At 44.5% G+C, this 21958-nt stretch overlaps 2 protein-coding genes across 2 annotated transcripts in view; one reads left to right on the top strand and one right to left on the bottom strand.

Annotated features, from left to right (window-relative positions):
* h2ac14 (H2A clustered histone 14) overlaps positions 1-21958 on the top strand; it is a 1193713-nt gene that overhangs the window by 969026 nt on the left and 202729 nt on the right.
* On the bottom strand, positions 10318-14536 carry LOC116407556 (oocyte zinc finger protein XlCOF22-like). Its single transcript, XM_031893016.1, has 6 exons — positions 14453-14536; positions 14205-14342; positions 13978-14107; positions 13926-13928; positions 12122-12493; positions 10318-12079 (listed from the first exon to the last, which is right to left on the bottom strand). Exons 1-6 carry the CDS (start codon positions 14534-14536, stop codon positions 10938-10940), a joined length of 1869 nt encoding a protein of 622 aa, XP_031748876.1. The 3' UTR covers positions 10318-10937.

Here is a 21958-nt window from a genome sequence, read left to right as displayed (position 1 = left end):
TTTCCCTACTTCAGTTGTTGGCAAAATGAGCCTGGTTACCTCGGTACAAGCACAAATCCAAGTCCGGCTTGGGACTCCTCCAGTTACACGGGAGTAGGAGAAACAATAGGTTAGCTGAAAGCAGTTCTAATGTGTAGCGCTGGCTGAAAGCTCAGACTCAGGCACACTTTACTGCTGCGCTGCAAGTTGGAGTGATATCCCCCCTCCCTTACCCCCAGCAGCCGATCAGCAGAACAATGGGAAGGGAGCAAGATAGCAGCTCCCAGTAGGTATCAGAATAGCACTCAATAGTAAGAAATCCAAGTCCGGCTTGGGACTCCTCCAGTTACATGGGAGCAGGAGAAACAATAGGTCAGCTGAAAGCAGTTCTAATGTGTAGCGCTGGCTGAAAGCTCAGACTCAGGCACACTTTACTGCTGTGCTGCAAGTTGGAGTGATATCCCACCCCCCTCCCCCCCAGCAGCCGATCAGCAGAACAATGGGAAGGGAGCAAGATAGCAGCTCCCAGTAGGTATCAGAATAGCACTCAATAGTAAGAAATCCAAGTCCGGCTTGGGACTCCTCCAGTTACATGGGAGTAGGAGAAACAATAGGTTAGCTGAAAGCAGTTCTAATGTGTAGCGCTGGCTGAAAGCTCAGACTCAGGCACACTTTACTGTTGCGCTGCAAGTTGGAGTGATATCCCGCCCCCTCAACCCCAGCAGCCGATCAGCAGAACAATGGGAAGGGAGCAAGATAGCAGCTCCCAGTAGGTATCAGAATAGCACTCAATAGTAAGAAATCCAAGTCCGGCTTGGGACTCCTCCAGTTACATGGGAGCAGAATAGGTTAGCTGAAAGCAGTTCTAATGTGTAGCGCTGGCTCCTTCTGAAAGCTCAGACTCAGGCTAATGTGTAGCGCTGGCTCCTTCTGAAAGCTCAGACTCAGGCACACTTTACTGCTGCGCTGCAAGTTGGAGTGATATCCCACCCCCTCACCCCCAGCAGCCGATCAGCAGAACAATGGGAAGGGAGCAAGATAGCAGCTCCCAGTAGGTATCAGAATAGCACTCAATAGTAAGAAATAGTAAATTATTTGCTATGTAACAGTGCAATCTATATATAACTAGTACAGCCTACAAGTCATGATAGAATGCCTTTAATAAATACCTGATTTGAAGTAATTCTAGTTTGTGAAAAAAACTTGAATCGCAGTAAACATTAAATTACAAACATTATATCTGCCCCATCATTTTCAGCTGCTACTGAATTTGGCTAATAAGCCATTTTGCAACTGAAAAACATATAAACCAATATAAACTGTACCGAATTTTGCAAAATTTAGACTCTTTACTTTTATACAGAAATCAGTATACCGAGAATATTATCTGTTGGTGGGAGGGGGAGATATATTCCAGTGTCTGGGAACTAAGCATGAAATGAGGTCCCTCAGTTCCCAATGGGGAGCCAGTGCCGTGGGAAGAGCATTATGGGGCACCCGTCTGAGCATCACCTGTGTCCACAAGTAGCAAAACATTTAAAAAATGCACATTAAGATATAATTGATGAGAAACAAATGTTTTCTTGATGTCTGGTTTGTACAACATTTCACGCAATGACAAGAAGCTTATAGTTTCCCTCTTGTGTGAATTTGCAAGTGTGATTTTAGACTGCTGTTACTTGTAAAACATTTCCCACATTCAGAACAGGAAAATGGTTTCTCCCCTGTGTGGGTTCTTTGATGACTTTTTAGGTCTGAGGAAGTGAAAAAACATTTCCCACATTCAGAACAGGAAAATGGTTTCTCCCCTGTGTGGGTTCTGTGATGACTTTTTAGGTGTGATGAAGTGAAAAAACATTTCCCACATTCAGAGCAAAAAAAAGGTTTCTCTCCCGTGTGGGTTCTCTTATGACTTTTAAGGTCTGATGAAGTGAACAAACATTTGCCACATTCAGAACAAGAAAAAGGTTTCTCCCCTGTGTGAGTTCGTCGCTGATGCACAGTAAGATTTGACGAAGTGGCAAAACATTTCCCACATTCACAACAAGAATAAGGTTTCTCCCCTGTGTGAGTTCTATGATGAGTTTTAAGGTGGGATTGATTTGAAAAACATTTCCCACATTCGGAACAAGAAAAAGGTTTTTCCCCTGTGTGGGTTCTTTGATGATCTTTAAGGTGTGATTGGACTGAAAAACATTTCCCACATTCAGAACAAAAAATTTTTTTTTCCCTCATGTGGATATTTTGATGATCTTTAAGGTGTGATTGGACTGAAAAACATTTCCCACATTCAGAACAAGAAAAAGATTTTTCCCTTGTGTGGGTTCTCTGATGATCTTTAAGGCGTGATTTGTATGAAAAACATTTTCCACATTCAGAACAAGAAAAAGATTTTTCCCTTGTGTGGGTTCTCTGATGATCTTTAAGGCGTGATTTGTATGAAAAACATTTTCCGCATTCAGAACAAGAAAACGGTTTGTCTTTGGTGTGGGTTCGTCTCCGATGGACAGTAAGTTCTGGTAAAGTGAAAAAACATTTCCCACAAACAGGACAGGAAAAAGGTTTCTCCCCTGTGTGAGTTCGTCTTTGATGGCCAAGAAGGTCTGATGAAGTGAAAAAACACTTCCCACATTCAGAACAAGAAAAAGGTTTCTCCCCCGTGTGGATTCGTATTTGATGGAAGTTAAGGTATGATAATGAGGAAAAATGTTTCTCACATTCAGAACAATAAAAACGTTTCTCTCCTGTGTGACTTCTCTGATGCTCCACAATAGGAGCTAATTTATCTACTCCCAGTGTCTGTCCTGTAACAATAGGAGCTAATTTATCTACTCCCAGTGTCTGTCCTGTAGTTGTACTTATGTTGCAGTAATTATGGTCTGTTCCCCATGAAAATAATTCCTCCATATAGGTGTCTGAAGTATCGTTAGGGAAGCAGCTGCTATTCAGGCTCCGCCCCATGGGCGTCTCTGTGTCGGTTTCTTGTGTTTGCTCTGCAAGGTGATTTCCCCCTTCCCATGAAGCCGCCTCCTCTTTAATAACAACTGGTATATAATCCTCTGCCGAATTGTTAATCAGGCTCCACCCCATGATAGGAGTAGGCGTGTCTGTTCCCTGTATCTGTTCTGTAAGGGGAGTAATGCTGCAATCTGATTGGTTTCCCCCTTCCCATGAAGCCGCCTCCTCTTTAATAACAACTGATATATAATCCTCTGCCGAGCTGTTATTCAGGCTGCACCCCATGATAGGAGTAGGTGTGTCTGTTCCCTGTATCTGGTCTGTAAGGGGATTAATGCTGCAATCTGATTGGTTTCCCTCTTCACATAAAACCACCTCCTCGTTGATCCCATTGGCCGGTGGGGGCTGTTCCGCTGGAGACATTTCAGGGTTTGTGAGATTTCCGTTGGTACAAAAATCTGCCCCTTCAGCCCCAATCTTGCTTGGCTCATTATTATAACATAATGTTCCTCCCAGATCAGCTGGAATCTCTCTCTTATCTTCATATTCACCGTCTGGCAGAGATACAAAGAGGGACATTTAACCTATTGTACCATGTAATGGATTAAGGAGAAGCAGAAATTTAACAAGCTTTTATGTCCAGAAAACCCTGGGGCAGATAAAATTACATGGGGGGTATCTGCACCGCTGCAGTTCCTACAGCAACCAATCAGCAGCAGGTTTTTATGAGAACAGTTAGAAAATAAATGCACACGTCTCATGCTATCCCTGTGCCTCCAGATTGGTCCACCTGAATATCCTTCATTTACACACTCTGTAACTTGGCCCCGCCCATCTACTGCAATGAGCTCCCACAGCATCATCGAAATACAAAGGGAATGAGAAAGAGATACTAAGGGCACCGGTGGGGTTGTTACTTTTACTGCAGTCATAAATCCACGGTTATAGTGTCCCATTAGCCAATATGTGTATATGACTGTATCCATTACACACGGGGTTCTGATACTTGGTGCCCTGCACCCATTACTCACCCAGTGGGCGGAGCTGCTGGGGCTCCTCCTCCTCCTCCTTTATCCCTTCCCTGTAAAGGGCCTTGTTTCCTTTTATATACTCCCACTCCTCCAAGGAAAAATAGATGGAAACATCCTCACACCTTATGGCAACCTGGCACACACAATGTTACAGTCATCCCCCAGCCAGAGAAAGGGATTATCATACACTGTTACTAAACAATAAGGGGGGATTGGGGGGCCGCACCCACCTCTCCAGTCAGCAGCTGGATGATGTTGGAGATGAGTTCCAGGATCTTCTTGTCATTTTCCTTCTGTATGACGGAGCCAGGGGCATGCAGGGCCCCCAAACCCACAGTTGGGCTCTTCTTCTTAGGGATGACGTAGCCCTATGTATTGAGAGGGAGAGAGAATGATGAGTGTGTAACGCAGCAGAGAGACCCCCTTTGTACAGACAGACAGTCTCTTCTCACTGTGCCACTCACAGTGCCCCCCTCACCTCTCCAGTCAGCAGATAGATAATCTCCAGTGTGAGATTCAGGATTCTCTCCTTCCGCTCCTCATTTTTATCCTTCTTCCCCATCACTGGGTCACTCGCTTCCTCCCACATTCCCATTGGCTCCTTGTGGGAGGGAGGGGCCTGGAAGTGGAATTAAGCACTTACACATTTCTATAGGGGATTATTCCCAGCAATATCCCCCAAAACAATTCCAAGCAGGGAATAGAATAACTAGTCTAGCCATGGGCTGAACTACCAATCCCACAATCCCCTGTTAAACTTCCCTCTAATGATGCAATGTCTGCCAATCAACACTTTCCCTTTCCTGCCAAGAATGGGCCCCTCAGTGCTTCCCCTCAGGCTGCAGGGGGGCCTTGGTACCAAATGGGAGAGGAATTCACTTATGGTGGGTGGGTTGGGCTTGGAGCTGCCACAGAAACTGCACTGACTCAGTAGCAAAGTGTCCCTGGGAATCAGCTCATGTGTTGGGAACAACAAGGTAACACTGCTCCTTTAGTGCCACCATTAGTGCAGCCCCGCTCCCTTACTCACCTCTTTCCCACACTGCTCTGCTGCCTGTAGCTGTGAGGGAGGGAACTGAGGAGCTGGGACACTCACTCATTGGCTGGGAGGGGAATGTGGGCGGGACAGAGAGCGGCGGAGAAGAATGATTGGATCAGTGAGCACAAGGGCGGGACACAGAGTTAGGGACAGAGGGAAAACTCACAGACTGCAGAGTTAGGGACAGAGGGAAAACTCACAGACTGCAGACTTAGGGACAGAGGGAAAACTCACAGACTGCAGAGTTAGGGACAGAGGGAAAACTCACAGACTGCAGAGTTAGGGACAGAGGGAAAACTCACAGACTGCAGAGTTAGGGACAGAGGGAAAACTCACAGACTGCAGAGTTAGGGACAGAGGGAAAACTCACAGACTGCAGAGTTAGGGACAGAGGGAAAACTCACAGACTGCAGAGTTAGGGACAGAGGGAAAACTCACAGACTGCAGAGTTAGGGACAGAGGGAAAACTCACAGACTGCAGAGTTAGGGACAGAGGGAAAACTCACAGACTGCAGAGTTAGGGACAGAGGGAAAACTCACAGACTGCTGTGTAAGTCTAAAAATCACAGTCACTAGCAGAGCTTACTAACTAACAAAGTTAAACAAAACAACTAATCGTGGCAACCAATTGGCAATAGCAGCCTAGCTGAAGTTTCACAGACACATACAGAGTTCAATCTATGCTTCATACTGGGAATGTGTTGAATCTAAGCCTGTAAAAGCATGTCAAGTTTTGAAGTTGCAAGGAATTCCGGGATTTGTATTTTTTCTAATTTACCTCAGCTTATTGGGGAGGCACAGTGCTGCCTGTGTTGCTGCATTGCATATATAAAGGTACATAAAAGGGCTGATTTAAGAATATAAATGTAATTCTGACCCCCGTCCACCATGTTTTTCCCACACGGTGCCGGTAATTAGTGTAATGGCGCCACAGGCAATGTTATAGTGCATGAAATTGTATTTATGTAGCAGTTTGGGGGTTTTGTCCCCACTATAATATGATTTTCTCTCGTTCTCAATGTGATTTGCGCATCGGGATTCAGTTATAGTGATGTTACGCTCTGCGTCCCACTTTGGCCTATTGGGGACTTGTTATCACTAGAGAGTTTTACCTGGTTTATACTTGTCCCTTTTGGAACGTTATCCTTTACTAGAATTAACTCTTTGACGTGTAAGGAATTCCGGCTCCCCATGTGTGAATCCCGCTGCCATTTGTATGAATGATAGAGAAGCCGCTGTACAGACTGGAGGTCCCCATACACGTTAAGATCCGCTCGGTTGGTGATGTTGCCAAGCGAGCGGATTTTCTCCCGATATCCCCACCTACGGGTCGGTGATAGGTGAATTTAGGCTCATTCGGTCGTTTCGCCCTGGGGCCAAATGATTGAATTAGAACGCCGGAATAGGAGCAGTCGGTTTGATCCGATCCCTGTCGTTTGTGCCCCTACGCGGGCAGATAAGCTGCTGAATCGGTCTAAGGGACCCATATTGGCAGCTACAATCAGCCCCTGTATGGCCGCCATTACTCTGCCCAGAGCCACGTGTATCTGATGACAGCCCAGTGATAATTGCCACTAACAGCTGCATGTTTTTGACAAAGAAGAAGATGCTCTGACTGGATATTAATTCAGCCCGCTGCCTGGGGGGTATCTCTGACCAGTCCCTTTCCTTCTATAGTCATATTAATGCCACTGCCAAAACCGGATGCCTTTTCCTCTCCTATATAACACAAGAGGAAGCTTTAAGCACACCGGAGAGCCAGAAGGACATCCATTTGAAACTCAATTTTATTTGTACATTACAATCATCACGCCTATATTGAAATCTCAACCCTTTCTCCTTGTAGAGTGTAAGCTCTTTTGGGCAGGGCTCTCTTCCCCTCCTGTATCGGTTACTGATTGCTTTATATGTTACTCCTTGTAGATTGTAAGCTCTTTTGGGCAGGGCTCTCTTCCCCTCCTGTATCGGTTACTGATTGCTTTATATGTTACTCTGTATGCCCAATGTATGTAACCCACTTATTGTACAGCGCTGCGGAATTTGTTGGCGCTTTATAAATAAATGTTAATAATAACAATAATACACCTAGTTCTTTCACAAGTAACTGCTAAAACACCAACCCATGCCCTTATACCATCCTATTTAGGTCACTATAATCTCCTAAAAGGGTTGAGAAAACCACCCCACACACATGCAAATAAAAACAAGGAATTCTGGGAACTAATCACAAAGTACTCCAAGAAAATCCCATTTACATGGGTTTATCCTATAGGCTAAAGCTCACCCACGGGGGTTTTTAAAGCAGAAGCCGGGATAATAGCTGATCAGACTCCCCTTCATGGGGCTCGTCGGTGTAGTGCAGGGTTTTCCGATCAGCTTAGGAAAAACCAGGAGTGTAGATCCACAAATAAATGAAAATGTTTGGAGGAGACCGCCTCATATTATGCAAATAAACACAAGGAATTCTGGGAACTAATCCCAAAGAGCTCCCCAAAAAAATCAGTTGGGAATCTGATCAGCTAATATCCTGGATTTTTCTTTAAAGCAATAAAGTCTTTGACCTCTTTCTCCATAGATAGCCACCATACAAGATGATTCAACAAGTGCGTGGTCTTTATTACGCCTGGTGCCCGGCCTGGTTAGAACAATGGAGGGATATCAGCCATGCCAATGGGAGTGTCAGGAGGTGCAGAAGATTAAGCAGACTGAATTTGAGAGGCAACCTATAGAAGCAGAGAAGCAACAGTCCTGAACGGGGAATGATTGCATCTTTATCCTCATTGTGGTGATCCTCAGGAACGAGACTTTGAGAGCGAGTGTCCACCTTCTTATTCTTGGAGCCTGAACGACAAGTAATGCCGAAATTAAACTGAAAGAAGAGTGCCCACCGAGCCTGCCGAGGGCTCAGTCTTTTGAAAGACTGAATATATTCTAGAGTCTTATGGTCTGTGAAGATGGTAATGGGATGTGGTGTACTTTCCAGAAGATGTAGCCGCTCTTCTAAGGCGAGTAATTCTCAGCTCGCAATGTCATAGTTCTGCCCAGCAGCAGATAATTTCTTAGAAAGGTGAGCACATGGATGTAACCCATCCGATGCTTGCCTCCGTGACACAATGGCTCCAGCTCCAATGTTTGATGCATCAGTAAAGAAAGCCTGAAAAGATCAGGGTGTCTGAGGACTGAAGCTGATGCAAATTACTTTATCAAAGATTTAACAGCTTGTGGGGGCCAACTGTTAAGTTTCCTGCTAAGAGCCAACCATGGACAAGCTAAAAGGGTTGAGAAGACCGCCACATACGTATGCAAAGAAGCCAAAAGGGATTCTGGGAACAAATTCCTTAAGGCTCTTAGAAAAGTCCCATTTACATGGGTTTATCCTATAGACTAATGCTTACCCACTGGCATTGGTCTATAACAGGGGTAGGGAACCTATGGCTCGAGAGCCAGATTTGGCTCTTTTGATGGCTGCATCTGGCTCGCTGCCAAATCTTTAATAAGCCTTAGAACACGTCTTCTATCCGCGGAGCACAGGCCATTCCCTCCTCCACATCCGGCATCCTTGGCACCCACCCTACCTTGTTTCCCTACTTCAGTTGTTGGCAAAATGAGCCTTTTTGCCACAGTACAAGCACAGACCAGCAGAATGCCCCTGCAGTCTCTCTTGTTCAGCGAGGCGGCCACTTCCCATCTGCATAGGATTCACGGAGGAAGTGGAAGGGGACTGAGGAGCCGGGCATGGGAGGAGACGTGTGTGAAACCATGGTACCAGGAGAGGCTGGAATCTCTTGCCAAGCTCTTTCAGCTTAGCGCCCCCTGAGGCGAGTGCCTACCTTGATGCTAAGGGCAATCATATCTCCCAGGTGCTCAGGAAGAGACAAAGTTATCTCCTACTGTGTCAGACTTCCCTGCCACTAGGCGGCCACATGTGCCTCATTGTCCCGCGTGGTCTCCGCAGCCAGAGGTGGGAATTCAATGACGTGACACGGAGGCATATTGATCAAAATTCAAATTTGGGAAGTTTTTCTACATCGAAACTCAATTAAAAAAAACACTCTGCCTGCTTATTATACATTCAAGTTTTTCTAGATTAAAGGAATAGAGTCATGGGGAAACATGTTTGTTACAAACCCATCAGTTAATAGAGCTTCTCCAGCCGAATCCTGCATTGTAATCTGTTTTTCCCTTGGGGCTAGCCATATTCTTCATTTCCCAGGGTGCCACAGCCATGTGATCTGTGCTCTGATAAACTTCACTCACACTTTACTGCTGCGCTGCAAGTTGGAGTGATACCCCCCCCCTCACCCCCAGCAGCCGAACAGCAGAACAATGGGAAGGGAGCAAGATAGCAGTAGGTATCAGAATAGCACTCAATAGTAAGAAATCCAAGTCCGGCTTGGGACTCCTCCAGTTACATGGGAGTAGGAGAAACAATAGGTTAGCTGAAAGCAGTTCTAATGGGTAGCGCTGGCTGAAAGCTCAGACTCAGGCACACTTTACTGCTGCGCTGCAAGTTGGAGTGATATCCCCCCCCCCTCACCCCCAGCAGCCGATCAGCAGAACAATGGGAAGGGAGCAAGATAGCAGCTCCCAGTAGGTATCAGAATAGCACTCAATAGTAAGAAATCCAAGTCTGGCTTGGGACTCCTCCAGTTACATGGGAGTAGGAGAAACAATAGGTTAGCTGAAAGCAGTTCTAATGTGTAGCGCTGGCTGAAAGCTCAGACTCAGGCACACTTTACTGCTGCGCTGCAAGTTGGAGTGATATCCCCCCCCCCCTCACCCCCAGCAGCTGATCAGCAGAACAATGGGAAGGGAGCAAGATAGCAGCTCCCAGTAGGTATCAGAATAGCACTCAATAGTAAGAAATAGTAAATTATTTGCTGTGTAAAGGTGGCCATACACGGGCCGACTATAGCTGCCGATATCGGTCCCTTGGACAGATTCGGCAGCTAATCGGCCCGTGTATGGGGAGAGCAGAGCGGCCTGGCCGACCGATATCTGGCCTGAAATTGGCCAGATCTCGATCGGCCAGGTTAGAAAATCTGGACGGATCGGGGACCGCATCGGCTCGTTGATGCGGTCCCCGATCCGACTGCCCCATTGCCGCCCACATAATCCGATCGTTTGGCCCCAGGGCCAAACGATCGAATTATTATTTTTTTTACCTAAATGGTCCCCGATATCGCCCACCCGTAGGTGGGGATATCGGGGGAAGATCCGCTCGCTTGGCGACATCGCCAAGCGAGCGGATCTGCTCGTGTATGGCCACCTTAACAGTGCAATCTATATATAAATAGTACACCAAACAAGTCATGATAGAATGCCTTTAATAAATACCTGATTTGAAGTAATTCGAGTTTGTGAGATCTAGCACAAAAAACACTTGAATCGCAGTAAACATTAAATTACAAACATTATATCTGCCCCATCGTTTTCAGCTGCTACTGAATTTGGCTAATAATAACAAACACTCATTTTGCAACTGAAAAACATATAAACCAATATAAAATGTACCGATCAATCAGCCTGACACGTCACGTCCCGACTTTTATACAGAAAACACCCAGAATATTATCTGTTGGTGGGGGGCAGAGATATATTCCAGTGTCTGGGAACTAAGCATGAAATGAGGTCCCTCAGTTCCCAATGGGGAGCCAGTGCCGTGGGAAAAGCATTATGGGGCACCTGTCTGAGCATTCACCTGTGTCCATCAGGCTGCAAAGTAACGTTCTTGGTCTTGCCCTAATTTATGGAGCACAAAGTGGCTCCACTAACGGATCAATTTGCCTGATTTGTAGAACATTGTCCACATTCAAAACAAGAAAATGGTTTCTCCCTTGTGTGGGTTCCTCATCAATAGACAAAGGTCTGATAACGTGGCAAAATATTTTGAAAATGATGTGAGAGAAATGTTTGCCATAAGAACAAGCTTATGGTTTCCCCCCTCTGTGAATCTGTAAGTGTTTTATTAGAATACTGTTACGTGCAAAACATTTCCCACATTCAGAACAAGAAAAAGGTTTCTTTCCTGTGTGGATTCGTCGTTGATGCACAGTAAGTTGTGACGAAGTGGCAAAACATTTCCCACATTCACAACAAGAATACGGTTTCTCCCCTGTGTGAGTTCTATGGTGAGTTTTAAGGTGGGATCGGTGTGAAAAACATTTCCCACATTCAGAACAAGAAAATGGTTTCTCCCCTGTGTGAGTTCTGTAATGGGTTTTAAGCTGGGATTGGTTTGAAAAACATTTCCCACATTCAGAACAAGAAAAAGATTTTTCCCTTGTGTGGATTCTTTGATGATCTTTAAGGCGTGATTGGACTGAAAAACATTTCCCACATTCAGGACAAGAAAAAGGTTTCTCCCCTGTGTGGGTTCTGTGATGAGTTTTAAGGAGTGATTGGTTTGAAAAACATTTTCCACATTCAGAGCAAGAAAAAGGTTTTTCCCTTGTGTGGGTTATTTGATGATCTTTAAGGCGTGATTTGTATGAAAAACATTTCCCACACTGCAAACAAGCAAATGGTTTCTCCCCTGTGTGGGTTTGTCGTTGATGGATAGTAAGGTTTGATGAAGTAGAGAAACATTTCCCACATTCGGAACAAGTATTTGGTTTCTCCCCTGTGTGGATTTGTTGCCGATGGCCTATAAGGTCTGATGAAGTGAAAAAACATTTTCCAGATTGAGAACAAGAAAACGATTTGTCTTCGGTGTGGGTTCGTCTCCGATGGAGAGTAAGGTCTGATAAAGTGAAAAAACACTTCCCACAAAAATAACAGGAAAAGGGTCTCTCCCCTGTGTGGGTTCGTCGTTGATGGCCAAGAAGGTCTGATGAAGTGAAAAAACATTTCCCACATTCAGAACAAGAAAAAGGTTTCTCCCCTGTGTGGATTCGTATTTGATGGAAGTTAAGGTATGATAATGTGGAATAATGTTTCTCACATTCAGAACAATAAAAACTTTTCTCTCCTGTGTGACTTCTCGGATGCTCCACAATAGGAGCTAATTTATCTACTCCCAGTGTCTGTCCTGTAACAATTGGAGCTAATTTATCTACTCCCAGTGTCTGTCCTGTAACAATTGGAGCTAATTTATCTACTCCTAGTGTCTGTCCTGTAGTTGTACTTATGTTGCAGTAATTATGGTCTGTTCCCCATGAAAGTAATTCCTCCATATAGGCGTCTGATGTATCGTTAGGGAAGCAGCTGCTATTCAGGCTCCGCCCCATGGGCGTCTCTGTGTCTGTTTCTTGTGTTTGCTCTGCAAGGTGATTTCCCCCTTCCCATGAAGCCGCCTCCTCTTTAACAACAACTGATATATAATCCTCTGCCGAATTGTTAATCAGGCTCCACCCCATGATAGGAGTAGGCGTGTCTGTTCCTTGTATCTGTTCTGTAAGGGGATTAATGCTGCAATCTGATTGGTTTTCCCCTTCCCATGAAGCCGCCTCCTCTTTAATCCCATTGGCCGGTGGGGGCTGTTCCGCTGGAGAAACATCAGGGTTTGTGAGATTCCCATCATTATTACAACATAAAGTTGCTTCCGTATGTGCTGTAACATCGCTCCCATCTTTATACTCACAGGCTGCTAAAGGGAAGGATAGAGACTGTTATTTATTTATCATTAAACAGACATATATAGGGAAAAAAGTTAAAAGAATCTGGCAAACAATGTTTAATTTAAAAGGAGACACATAGGATAACTAAAAACTCATCCAATCTTAAGGCAATTATGAATAATATCCGGTGCTGGTTTCCCTTTGGGCTAAACATTAACCCTATCTGTAACAATGGCCCCTTTATTGGAGCTCCCTATAGATCCTCTCAGGTCCCTGTCTGGGTTTCATATGAGGGGTGGGCGTGTCCTAACGGTCCCAGCCAGTAGGAGGAGACGGAGGGAGAGAGCCACTCACAGCCCTGCAGTCACACAAGTAAAAGAGGCAGCAGGAAGTTACAGAGTTTGGGGTCTATAGCTAGTTTGGTGTTGGCACGGACCCCTAATGCAGAAAGGAGTCGCCCCGTATTAGTATATTTGGGGGGTTATAAATTGTAGTTTTATATTTCACCAATTCCACATAGGGACGTTGGGGGGAAATGTGTGTTTGTAATGCTGAGAATGTATAAGGTCTGCCCCCACGAGGGTTTAGTAGTGATCCACCCACTGTCAGGCCTTTGTGTATCTTTTATTGTAATAACCCCATGTTTGTTGTGTTCATTTACTGTTCAGCTGTAGCGTGTTGTGTAGTAGCACGATATACATAAAGAAATACATCCGTACAGTTGTCCTAGGTAACCTTATAGTTATCAAAAGAAACACGGGATTTCTTGTCTTCTTTTGTGTCACATGTTCTCCTGTGTCAGACTTCCTGCTCTCAGAAACATCCTTCAGGGCACAAAACAGATTTTCTCCTCTCTCCCCCTTCCTTCTCCTCCTCCCCCTCCTCACTCCCCCTTCCAACTGTGCTGTAATCTGAGCTACTAACAGCCAGAGCTGCAGCAAGGAAGTTACTGAGACCAAGCTAAAATGGCAGCTGCTATCTTAAACAAACAGAGGGAGCTTCTAGGGCTGTTACTCAGGCAGGTAAAGCTTTCTATACAATATATATATATAGCGGTTTAGCTATGAAATGTACACTTTCAATACTAAATACATTTACATATAAACCCACCAATATCATTTCAATTGCTGTAGGTTGGGAACATGCTTTGACAAATATTGTTTTTGAGTGGAGAATCCCTTTAATAACAGAACTGGGTCTAAATCAGCCATCTCTCCTTATTGGCAGATCAATTGCCACAATTAAAGGGATTCCATAAGGAGCAGTTTATGGGATCTTCTGGCTGGAATGCTGGGAATAATTCACTTTTTTTCATCCCCGCCCTGCACTGAGCATTTCCCAACACAGCATAGACAATACATCCTGCATCAATTCTATGCTCTGCATATGATCAAAAATAACCATTACTCACCCAGTGGGCGGAGCTGCTGGGGCTCCTCCTCCTCCTTTCTCCCCTCCCTGTAAAGGGCCTTGTTTCCTTTTATATACTCCCACTCCTCCAAGGAAAAATAGATGGAAACATCCTCACACCTTATGGCAACCTGGCACACACAATGTTACAGTCATCCCCCAGCCAGAGAAAGGGATTATCATACACTGTTACTAAACAATAAGGGGGGATTGGGGGGCCGCACCCACCTCTCCAGTCAGCAGCTGGATGATGTTGGAGATGAGTTCCAGGATCTTCTTGTCATTTTCCTTCTGTATGACGGAGCCAGGGGCATGCAGGGCCCCCAAACCCACAGTTGGGCTCTTCTTCTTAGGGATGACGTAGCCCTATGTATTGAGAGGGAGAGAGAATGATGAGTGTGTAACGCAGCAGAGAGACCCCCTTTGTACAGACAGACAGTCTCTTCTCACTGTGCCACTCACAGTGCCCCCCTCACCTCTCCAGTCAGCAGATAGATAATCTCCAGTGTGAGATTCAGGATTCTCTCCTTCCGCTCCTCATTTTTATCCTTCTTCCCCATCACTGGGTCACTCGCTTCCTCCCACATTCCCATTGGCTCCTTGTGGGAGGGAGGGGCCTGGAAGTGGAATTAAGCACTTACACATTTCTATAGGGGATTATTCCCAGCAATATCCCCCAAAACAATTCCAAGCAGGGAATAGAATAACTAGTCTAGCCATGGGCTGAACTACCAATCCCACAATCCCCTGTTAAACTTCCCTCTAATGATGCAATGTCTGCCAATCAACACTTTCCCTTTCCTGCCAAGAATGGGCCCCTCAGTGCTTCCCCTCAGGCTGCAGGGGGGCCTTGGTACCAAATGGGAGAGGAATTCACTTATGGTGGGTGGGTTGGGCTTGGAGCTGCCACAGAAACTGCACTGACTCAGTAGCAAAGTGTCCCTGGGAATCAGCTCATGTGTTGGGAACAACAAGGTAACACTGCTCCTTTAGTGCCACCATTAGTGCAGCCCCGCTCCCTTACTCACCTCTTTCCCACACTGCTCTGCTGCCTGTAGCTGTGAGGGAGGGAACTGAGGAGCTGGGACACTCACTCATTGGCTGGGAGGGGAATGTGGGCGGGACAGAGAGCGGCAGAGAACAATCATTGGATCAGTGAGCACAAGGGCGGGACACAGAGTTAGGGACAGAGGGAAAACTCACAGACTGCAGAGTTAGGGACAGAGGGAAAACTCACAGACTGCAGAGTTAGGGACAGAGGGAAAACTCACAGACTGCAGAGTTAGGGACAGAGGGAAAACTCACAGACTGCAGAATTAGGGACAGAGGGAAAACTCACAGACTGCAGAGTTAGGGACAGAGGGAAAACTCACAGACTGCAGAGTTAGGGACAGAGGGAAAACTCACAGACTGCTGTGTAAGTGTAAAAATGACAAACGAGTTTATTCCGTCAAGAAGTTGCTGAAAACCAGTAACTAAGGCAACCAAGCAGCACTAGCAGCTGAGGTGCGGTTGGACACACGCAGGGTTAAAGCCCTGCTACATACTGTGAGGCACACTGTCAGCACACCCAGTCACTGAGCCGGAAACATTTGGGTGCAGCACAGTAAGGGAGCTGTAAAGCTGCAGGGAATTCTGGGATATGTAGTTTTTCTAATCCCCCCATGTAAGTATTATGTGTGGGAAGGTTCCCATCCAGGCCGGGGTATCTCTGTAGTAATAAGTCACATCAACTGGACTTGCTGTGTTTGAGACATTTCCCCAGTCACCTGACTGGTTCCCCCAATCAGAGGCTCAGTAGTGCCTGGGGGTTACAGCTTGTGCCGCTCAGTTAATAATGTAACTCCGGGTGCTGAGAGCCATTGTTACAGATAGGGTTAATGTTTAGCCCAAAGGGAAACCAGCACCGGATATTATTCATAATTGCCTACAGGGTTAGGGGGTTTCCCATTTATCCAATATGTCTCCTTTAACGCACGATTCACTAAAAGTATATTTGTGTTAATTTAGACGCGATGCTGTTTGCGTTATTTAAGTTGCGAAGACTATTTTCATGCGTTATTTGACGCAACGCACGCTAATTAACGCACGTGTGCGACAAATTGCGCGCACGCCATATTAGCCATACACACCATTACGTTCATAAAACTACTTTTTTTTAAAATGCCCATTTCCCTACAAACTGGCGGCTGCGTCACTCTGGGGCCAACACAGACTGAATAAATCCCACTGCAGTCCTTATTGTGTTGCCAAAAGCTCATTAACTGTACTTTTCTATAATTACCGCCTGCCCCAAGTAAGGGTTAATATTCGCAGAGACTAATGCGATATTTAGTGCGTCTAAGTGTTTGTGAATCATGCGTTAGTGTTATTTCTGCGCACTAATTAACGCATGCGATACTTTAGCGAATTGCACATTTTTTTCGCATCAATTTTTAAAAAAAAAAAAGATTTTATTTTACATTTTTGATTTTTAAACACAACAACATAAGGGTTTTCGCATCAATTTTAACGCAAAAAAGCATGCGATAAGCATTATTGCACTTTAGTGAATCAGGCCCCTAGTCTTCACTCGCTCTGTCCCATCCTGTCCCAGTTCTTGGTCACTCTCTTGGTGTCACCATGTGCAGAGCTGTCTCTTTATGTCTCTCACTTCTGGAAACATCGAGCATTTATGTTTTTTATTGGAGTCAGTTTCCAATAATGAAAAGAAAAGAGAGGGGCGCGTTCCCATAGTATAAATAAGTTATTATTAAATATTTAGCACTAACAAATTTGCGCAGTACAATCGGCATCTCAATAGCACAGGTCAGACTGATCTCCCAACGCGTTTCATCTTGGTTCAGCCTTCCCCGGGGGCCAAATATACAGGTTTATATACAGGAGCAAAGGGTCGTATTGGCGCGATGGAATATGTGTAAATGGGTGTAAAGTGTTCAATAGGCCGGAATCTCCCACAATGCCCAGCGAGCCATGTACTAACCTGTTTGTAGCGTCGCTATCCCCTATCCAAACCCCCTAACCCTGTAGGCAATTATGAATAATATCCGGTGCTGGTTTCCCTTTGGGCTAAACATTAACCCTATCTGTAACAATGGCCCCTTTATTGGGGCTCCCTATAGATCCTCTCAGGTCCCTGTCTGGGTTTCACATGAGGGGTGGGCGTGTCCTAACTGTCCCTGCCAGAAGCACAGTAGGAGGGGGAGAGCCAATCACAGCCCTGCACTCACACAAGCACAGACAGGCTTCAGTTCCCTATCAGGTCAGCCTAGCTACTGATTGGTTCCTATCCTACAGTGCAGGGTACGGAGGGCCGCCGGCCCCCCAGCTCATCCAGAGAATTCAGCCAGCAGGAAGTGGAACAGATGGGCGGGGCTAGTGGGGTTTGGGGGGAATTTCTCAATAAATCAGTCAGAAACACAACTTTAAGCACAATCCTTCTATATCTAGAGGAGTATAATTCCCTGGTACATTCATCATTTTTATAGGATATGTCTCCTTTAAGATGCGAAAAATAAGTGATAACATTTTTAATGCATGCTATACATAGCGCATGTTTTAACGCACCTTAGTGAATCAGCCCTCATGTCTGGAAAGGATGGAGCAGATGAAGAAGAGTGGCAGAAGCCCCTCACCTCAGGGTGCAGGACTAAGTGGAAGGGTGAAGATTGGAGCAGGAACAAGAACAGGAGTGGAATAGAGTAGAACCAGAAGGAGGAGGAGTGAAAAGGTTGAAACACTCACTTATGGCGGGTAAGTTCTGTATAAAGGGCACATAAATCCCCCAGTGCCCCCTATAAAGACACCCCAAGGCAGGGGAGTTAGGAGATGAAAGTATACAAATATGCTGTATATGTGAAGTATAAAATATAAGCCTAATATGCCATCTTGTAACATCCCAAGGGCCTGACAGTGCTGATTGGCTAAGAACCTACATGCACTTTGCTATTTGCTCAGCTATAACCACAGAGTCACAGACAGTTGTAAAAGGGGCAGTTATATACTGTTGGGATAAGGCAAACTGTCATCTATAAATGGCTGAGACTTTCAGGGACTCACTGGAAGCTGTTAGTGACACATTTCAGTTGCTGTTCTGTGTTGGTGAAGCTCCCACACGGCTCTGGGTTTGATTAATAAATAACTTGATATACTGAGAACCTTGTCTCAGGGGCTTGTTGGGTAATAAGGTTCCGGTCGGTCAAAATGACCAACAAAACTAAAACAGTGCACTTTTGGAAAATATATGTTTTTTTAGGGTCTCCGTACTGTTAGGGGGTCTTAGGGCACATAATACACATATGGGGTGCTTATATTGCAGCAGCCAGAGTGTCAGATTTGAAAATTCATTTGCACTATTTCCATTTGGGCCCCTGTACCCCACATAGTTTGGTAAATCTGTGCATATTGGGCAGCAAACTGTTCAGTAGGCCCAGGGAGTCCATATTTAGAATGTTTTATATTGGTACATTATGAAATGTGGGATATATACTGGGGTAAAATGCAATGTTTCAGAAATTACATAAAAATCACAACATTTAGGGGGAGATTTACTAATCCACGAACAGTCAGAAGGCGTCCAAATGTGTTTTTTCGTAATGATCAGTATTTTTGTGACTTTTTCGTCCATTCCGTGACTTTTTCATCGCCGTCGCGACTTTTTCGTATAATATTAATATTAATAATATTATTATTGACTTCTTTGCCGCAGTCGCGGAAAAATCGAATTGGTTTTTCCGCCGTTTACAATCGATCAATACGAAAAAATTGCGACGGTGACGAAATCGTTGCTCAAAATACGATAAAGTCGCAATGAAAAAGTCGTGACACATACGAAAAAATCGCGACGGCGACGAAAAAGTCGCAAAATTTTCGTTTCCAATACAATTTTTTTCCCTTTCGGGATTCGGATTCGTGGATTAGTAAATCTGCCCTTTAGTTAGCTTTATTGTTTGGATATAGTTACTAGTGTTAAAGACACGGAAAGAAACTGGCACACCGGCTTGAAATATAACCTTTATTTTACTTATATTAAAAATAACATTGCTAAAAGTCTAAATAGAAAAGACAAGAAGGAAAGTTAAATTCAATAACAATAACACACCCTGAATCTACTTCTGTGCTGTGGCCACGTTAGTTATACACAATGTAACCTATTCGGCTTATCCGGACATCGTGACTCTAGAGCAGGGGTCCCCAACTGCCGGTCCGTGGGCTGCTTTCTAGTGGGCCGCCTCTGTGAATATGCTGTGTACGCGAAGCGCCGCCTGAAGAAAGGCGCGTATAAAAGTGTCACGTCTTTATATGCGCAATGCTTTTATACATGCCTTTCTTCAGGCGGCACTTGGCGTACACAGCATATTCACCGCGGGAGGGAATTAAATGAATGCGCCGGGGGTTTAGAGGCGCCAATCCACGAGACGCGCATATAGAGGCACGGATAATGCACATGACAGCCCTGCACATATAAAGGCGCAGATGGGCGCACGTAAGAACGCGTCGCGAGTGAAGGTGCGCAGCCCCCCCCGGTCCGTAGAAATATTTTTGTGCTTGACGCTGGTCCCTGCTGCAAGGAAGGTTGGGGACCACTGCTCTAGAGAGCCCGCAGCTCTCTATTTTCATAAGTATGTTTATTTCGCTTTTCAGCATCTTACAGTGGATCGTGATTAAATCTAATAAGGGTTGTTCTATGCCCGTTCCCCTTACAAGTGTAATAAATGATTAATTAACAGCTATTACGTGTTACGGTTATTCTTTTGTATATACTTCTATGTATTTTCCTATATGGCTTCTGACTTCAGATTCTAATTCAATTAATCACAATTGCTCTCAAAAAATTCCGGTGATTTTGTGCACGTTACTGTGCAAAGAACAAAGTACTGTATATACTCGAGTATAAGCCTAGTTTTTCAGCACCCAAAATGTGCTGAAAAAAGTCACCCTCGGCTTATACTCGAGTCGGGTGCCATGGGCCCCTCCAGACTAGCACCCTCTCTCCTTTGTGTGCAAATTAGGCCCCCCCGCAACCAGACCCCCCAGTGCCCTGGCCTAGGCTCCCACTAGCAATACTTATTCCCCTTACATCCCTCCGGGACCGGATCTGCTGCCAGTTTGCCAATGTGCAATGAGCGTGGGGTAGTACTCATATTGTTTTTGTTGACCCTCTTCTCCACTTACAGAGCTAGTTTACTGTTTTTGTTTTAAATAAATATTTAAAAACACATACCCCACTGATGCCTCAATTAATGTCATTTTTATTGGTTTTTATTGTGATTATTGAAAATTAGCAGTAGCAGCTGCATTTCCCACCCTAGGCTTATACTCGAGTCAATACGTTTTTCCAGTTTTCTTAGGTAAAATTAGGCACCTCGGCTTATATTCGGATCGGCTTATACTCGAGTATATACGGGGAAGTATCATTGAAGTTCCCAAAAAAATAACTTAACCAACTAGTAAATGTGATTTCATCCTTAAAAATTAGATTGGGTCGAGATTGTTTACGGGCCGCTCCCAAACAAGCAAAGGGAAATTTGCTAATTAGTATACCCGCAATTTGCACACAGTCACCCTTATTTTTACTACTAAAAAATCTCTAAGGGCTCTGGCACACGGGAAGATTAGTCGCCCGCGACAAATCTCCCCTGTCACGGACGACTAATCTTCCCGAACTACCATCTCCACCGGCAAAAATGTAAGTCACCGGTGGGATGGCACACGCTGCGCAGGCGATTTTCGGCCGAAATCGCCTGCGCAGCGTGTGCCATCCCACTGGCGACTTACATTTTCGCTGGTGGGATGGCAATCCGGGGATATTAGTTGCCCACGAATAGGGAGATTTGTCGCAGGCGACTAACCTCCCTGTGTGCCAGAGCCCTAAGATTGCAGAAATTATCATGTCCTGAGTGATCATATACTTAGGGGCAAATTCATTATTAAATGAGAAGGTCCATTTCAACAGGGAAATACGATGGGTTTTATTATCATGATTTTTTCATAATGATAGTATGTAATCTACTAAGCATGTATCCTTTATAAATGAAATTTGATAGAAGTAAACAGTGAATACTAATAAATCAAACTAAAAATCTTTGTTCATACGTATAGCTTTATTGTTTGGTGATTTCCATATAAAGATATATTTACCCATTTTACATTTGGCAGAATGTGTATTTTTTGAAAATATGAGTTTTTTTGGAGTCAACTTTCTTATTTGACACATTTACCAGACATAAATCAGATGTATCCAATATAAATAAATCTAAAGCAACTGGACTTGTTAAGTAATCATTGAAGACGTTTCACTGCTCATCCGAGCAGCTTCTTCAGTTCAACTGACTGGTATGGGAAGTCCTCAGCATATGTACTCTTCCACTCATCCAATCACAATGGCACTTTGTAACTTTGCCAATCTTTGAACTGAAGACGCTGCTCGGATGAGTAGTGAAACGTCTTCAATGATTACTTAACAAGTCCAGTTGCTTTAGATTGATTTATATTGGATATACCATGACCTTAATGAATGAAAATCTTAATAGTCATACATCAGATGGTGTAATATGTATGCACTAACTTCTTTATTGGGGTCTCTAAATGCCAGATACTTTGGTGATCCAATGCATAATAGGTATCAAAGTGTTCAGTCGACTCTTGGCTTTTCCTGGTACCTAATGTTATGTGGGAGATATGAAGCTTGAAAGTGGAAGCTTTGAGGCAATTTTTTAGAATTTTCATGAATTTAAATATAAACTAAGTTCAGGAAAGCATTGCTGTTTGGTATTACGAGTTGGACGACACAGTTACCCATTTTGGATTTGGCAGAATGTGTAGTTTTCAAAAAATATATGGTTTCCTGGGGTAAAATTAATGTTCCAAGATTTCTGGCTTTGGAGCCAATAGTATGCCGTTATTCTGCTGTAATGCTTGGAAATCTAGTAACTTACTGCTGGGAGTTTGTGATCTATAGAAGTCAGAAATCTCCATAAAAC

Source organism: Xenopus tropicalis, chromosome 9 (genome assembly GCF_000004195.4).
Source record: "Xenopus tropicalis strain Nigerian chromosome 9, UCB_Xtro_10.0, whole genome shotgun sequence".
In the NCBI taxonomy this organism is placed as follows: domain Eukaryota; kingdom Metazoa; phylum Chordata; class Amphibia; order Anura; family Pipidae; genus Xenopus; species Xenopus tropicalis.
This window is presented reverse-complemented; position numbering and strand designations above follow the sequence as displayed.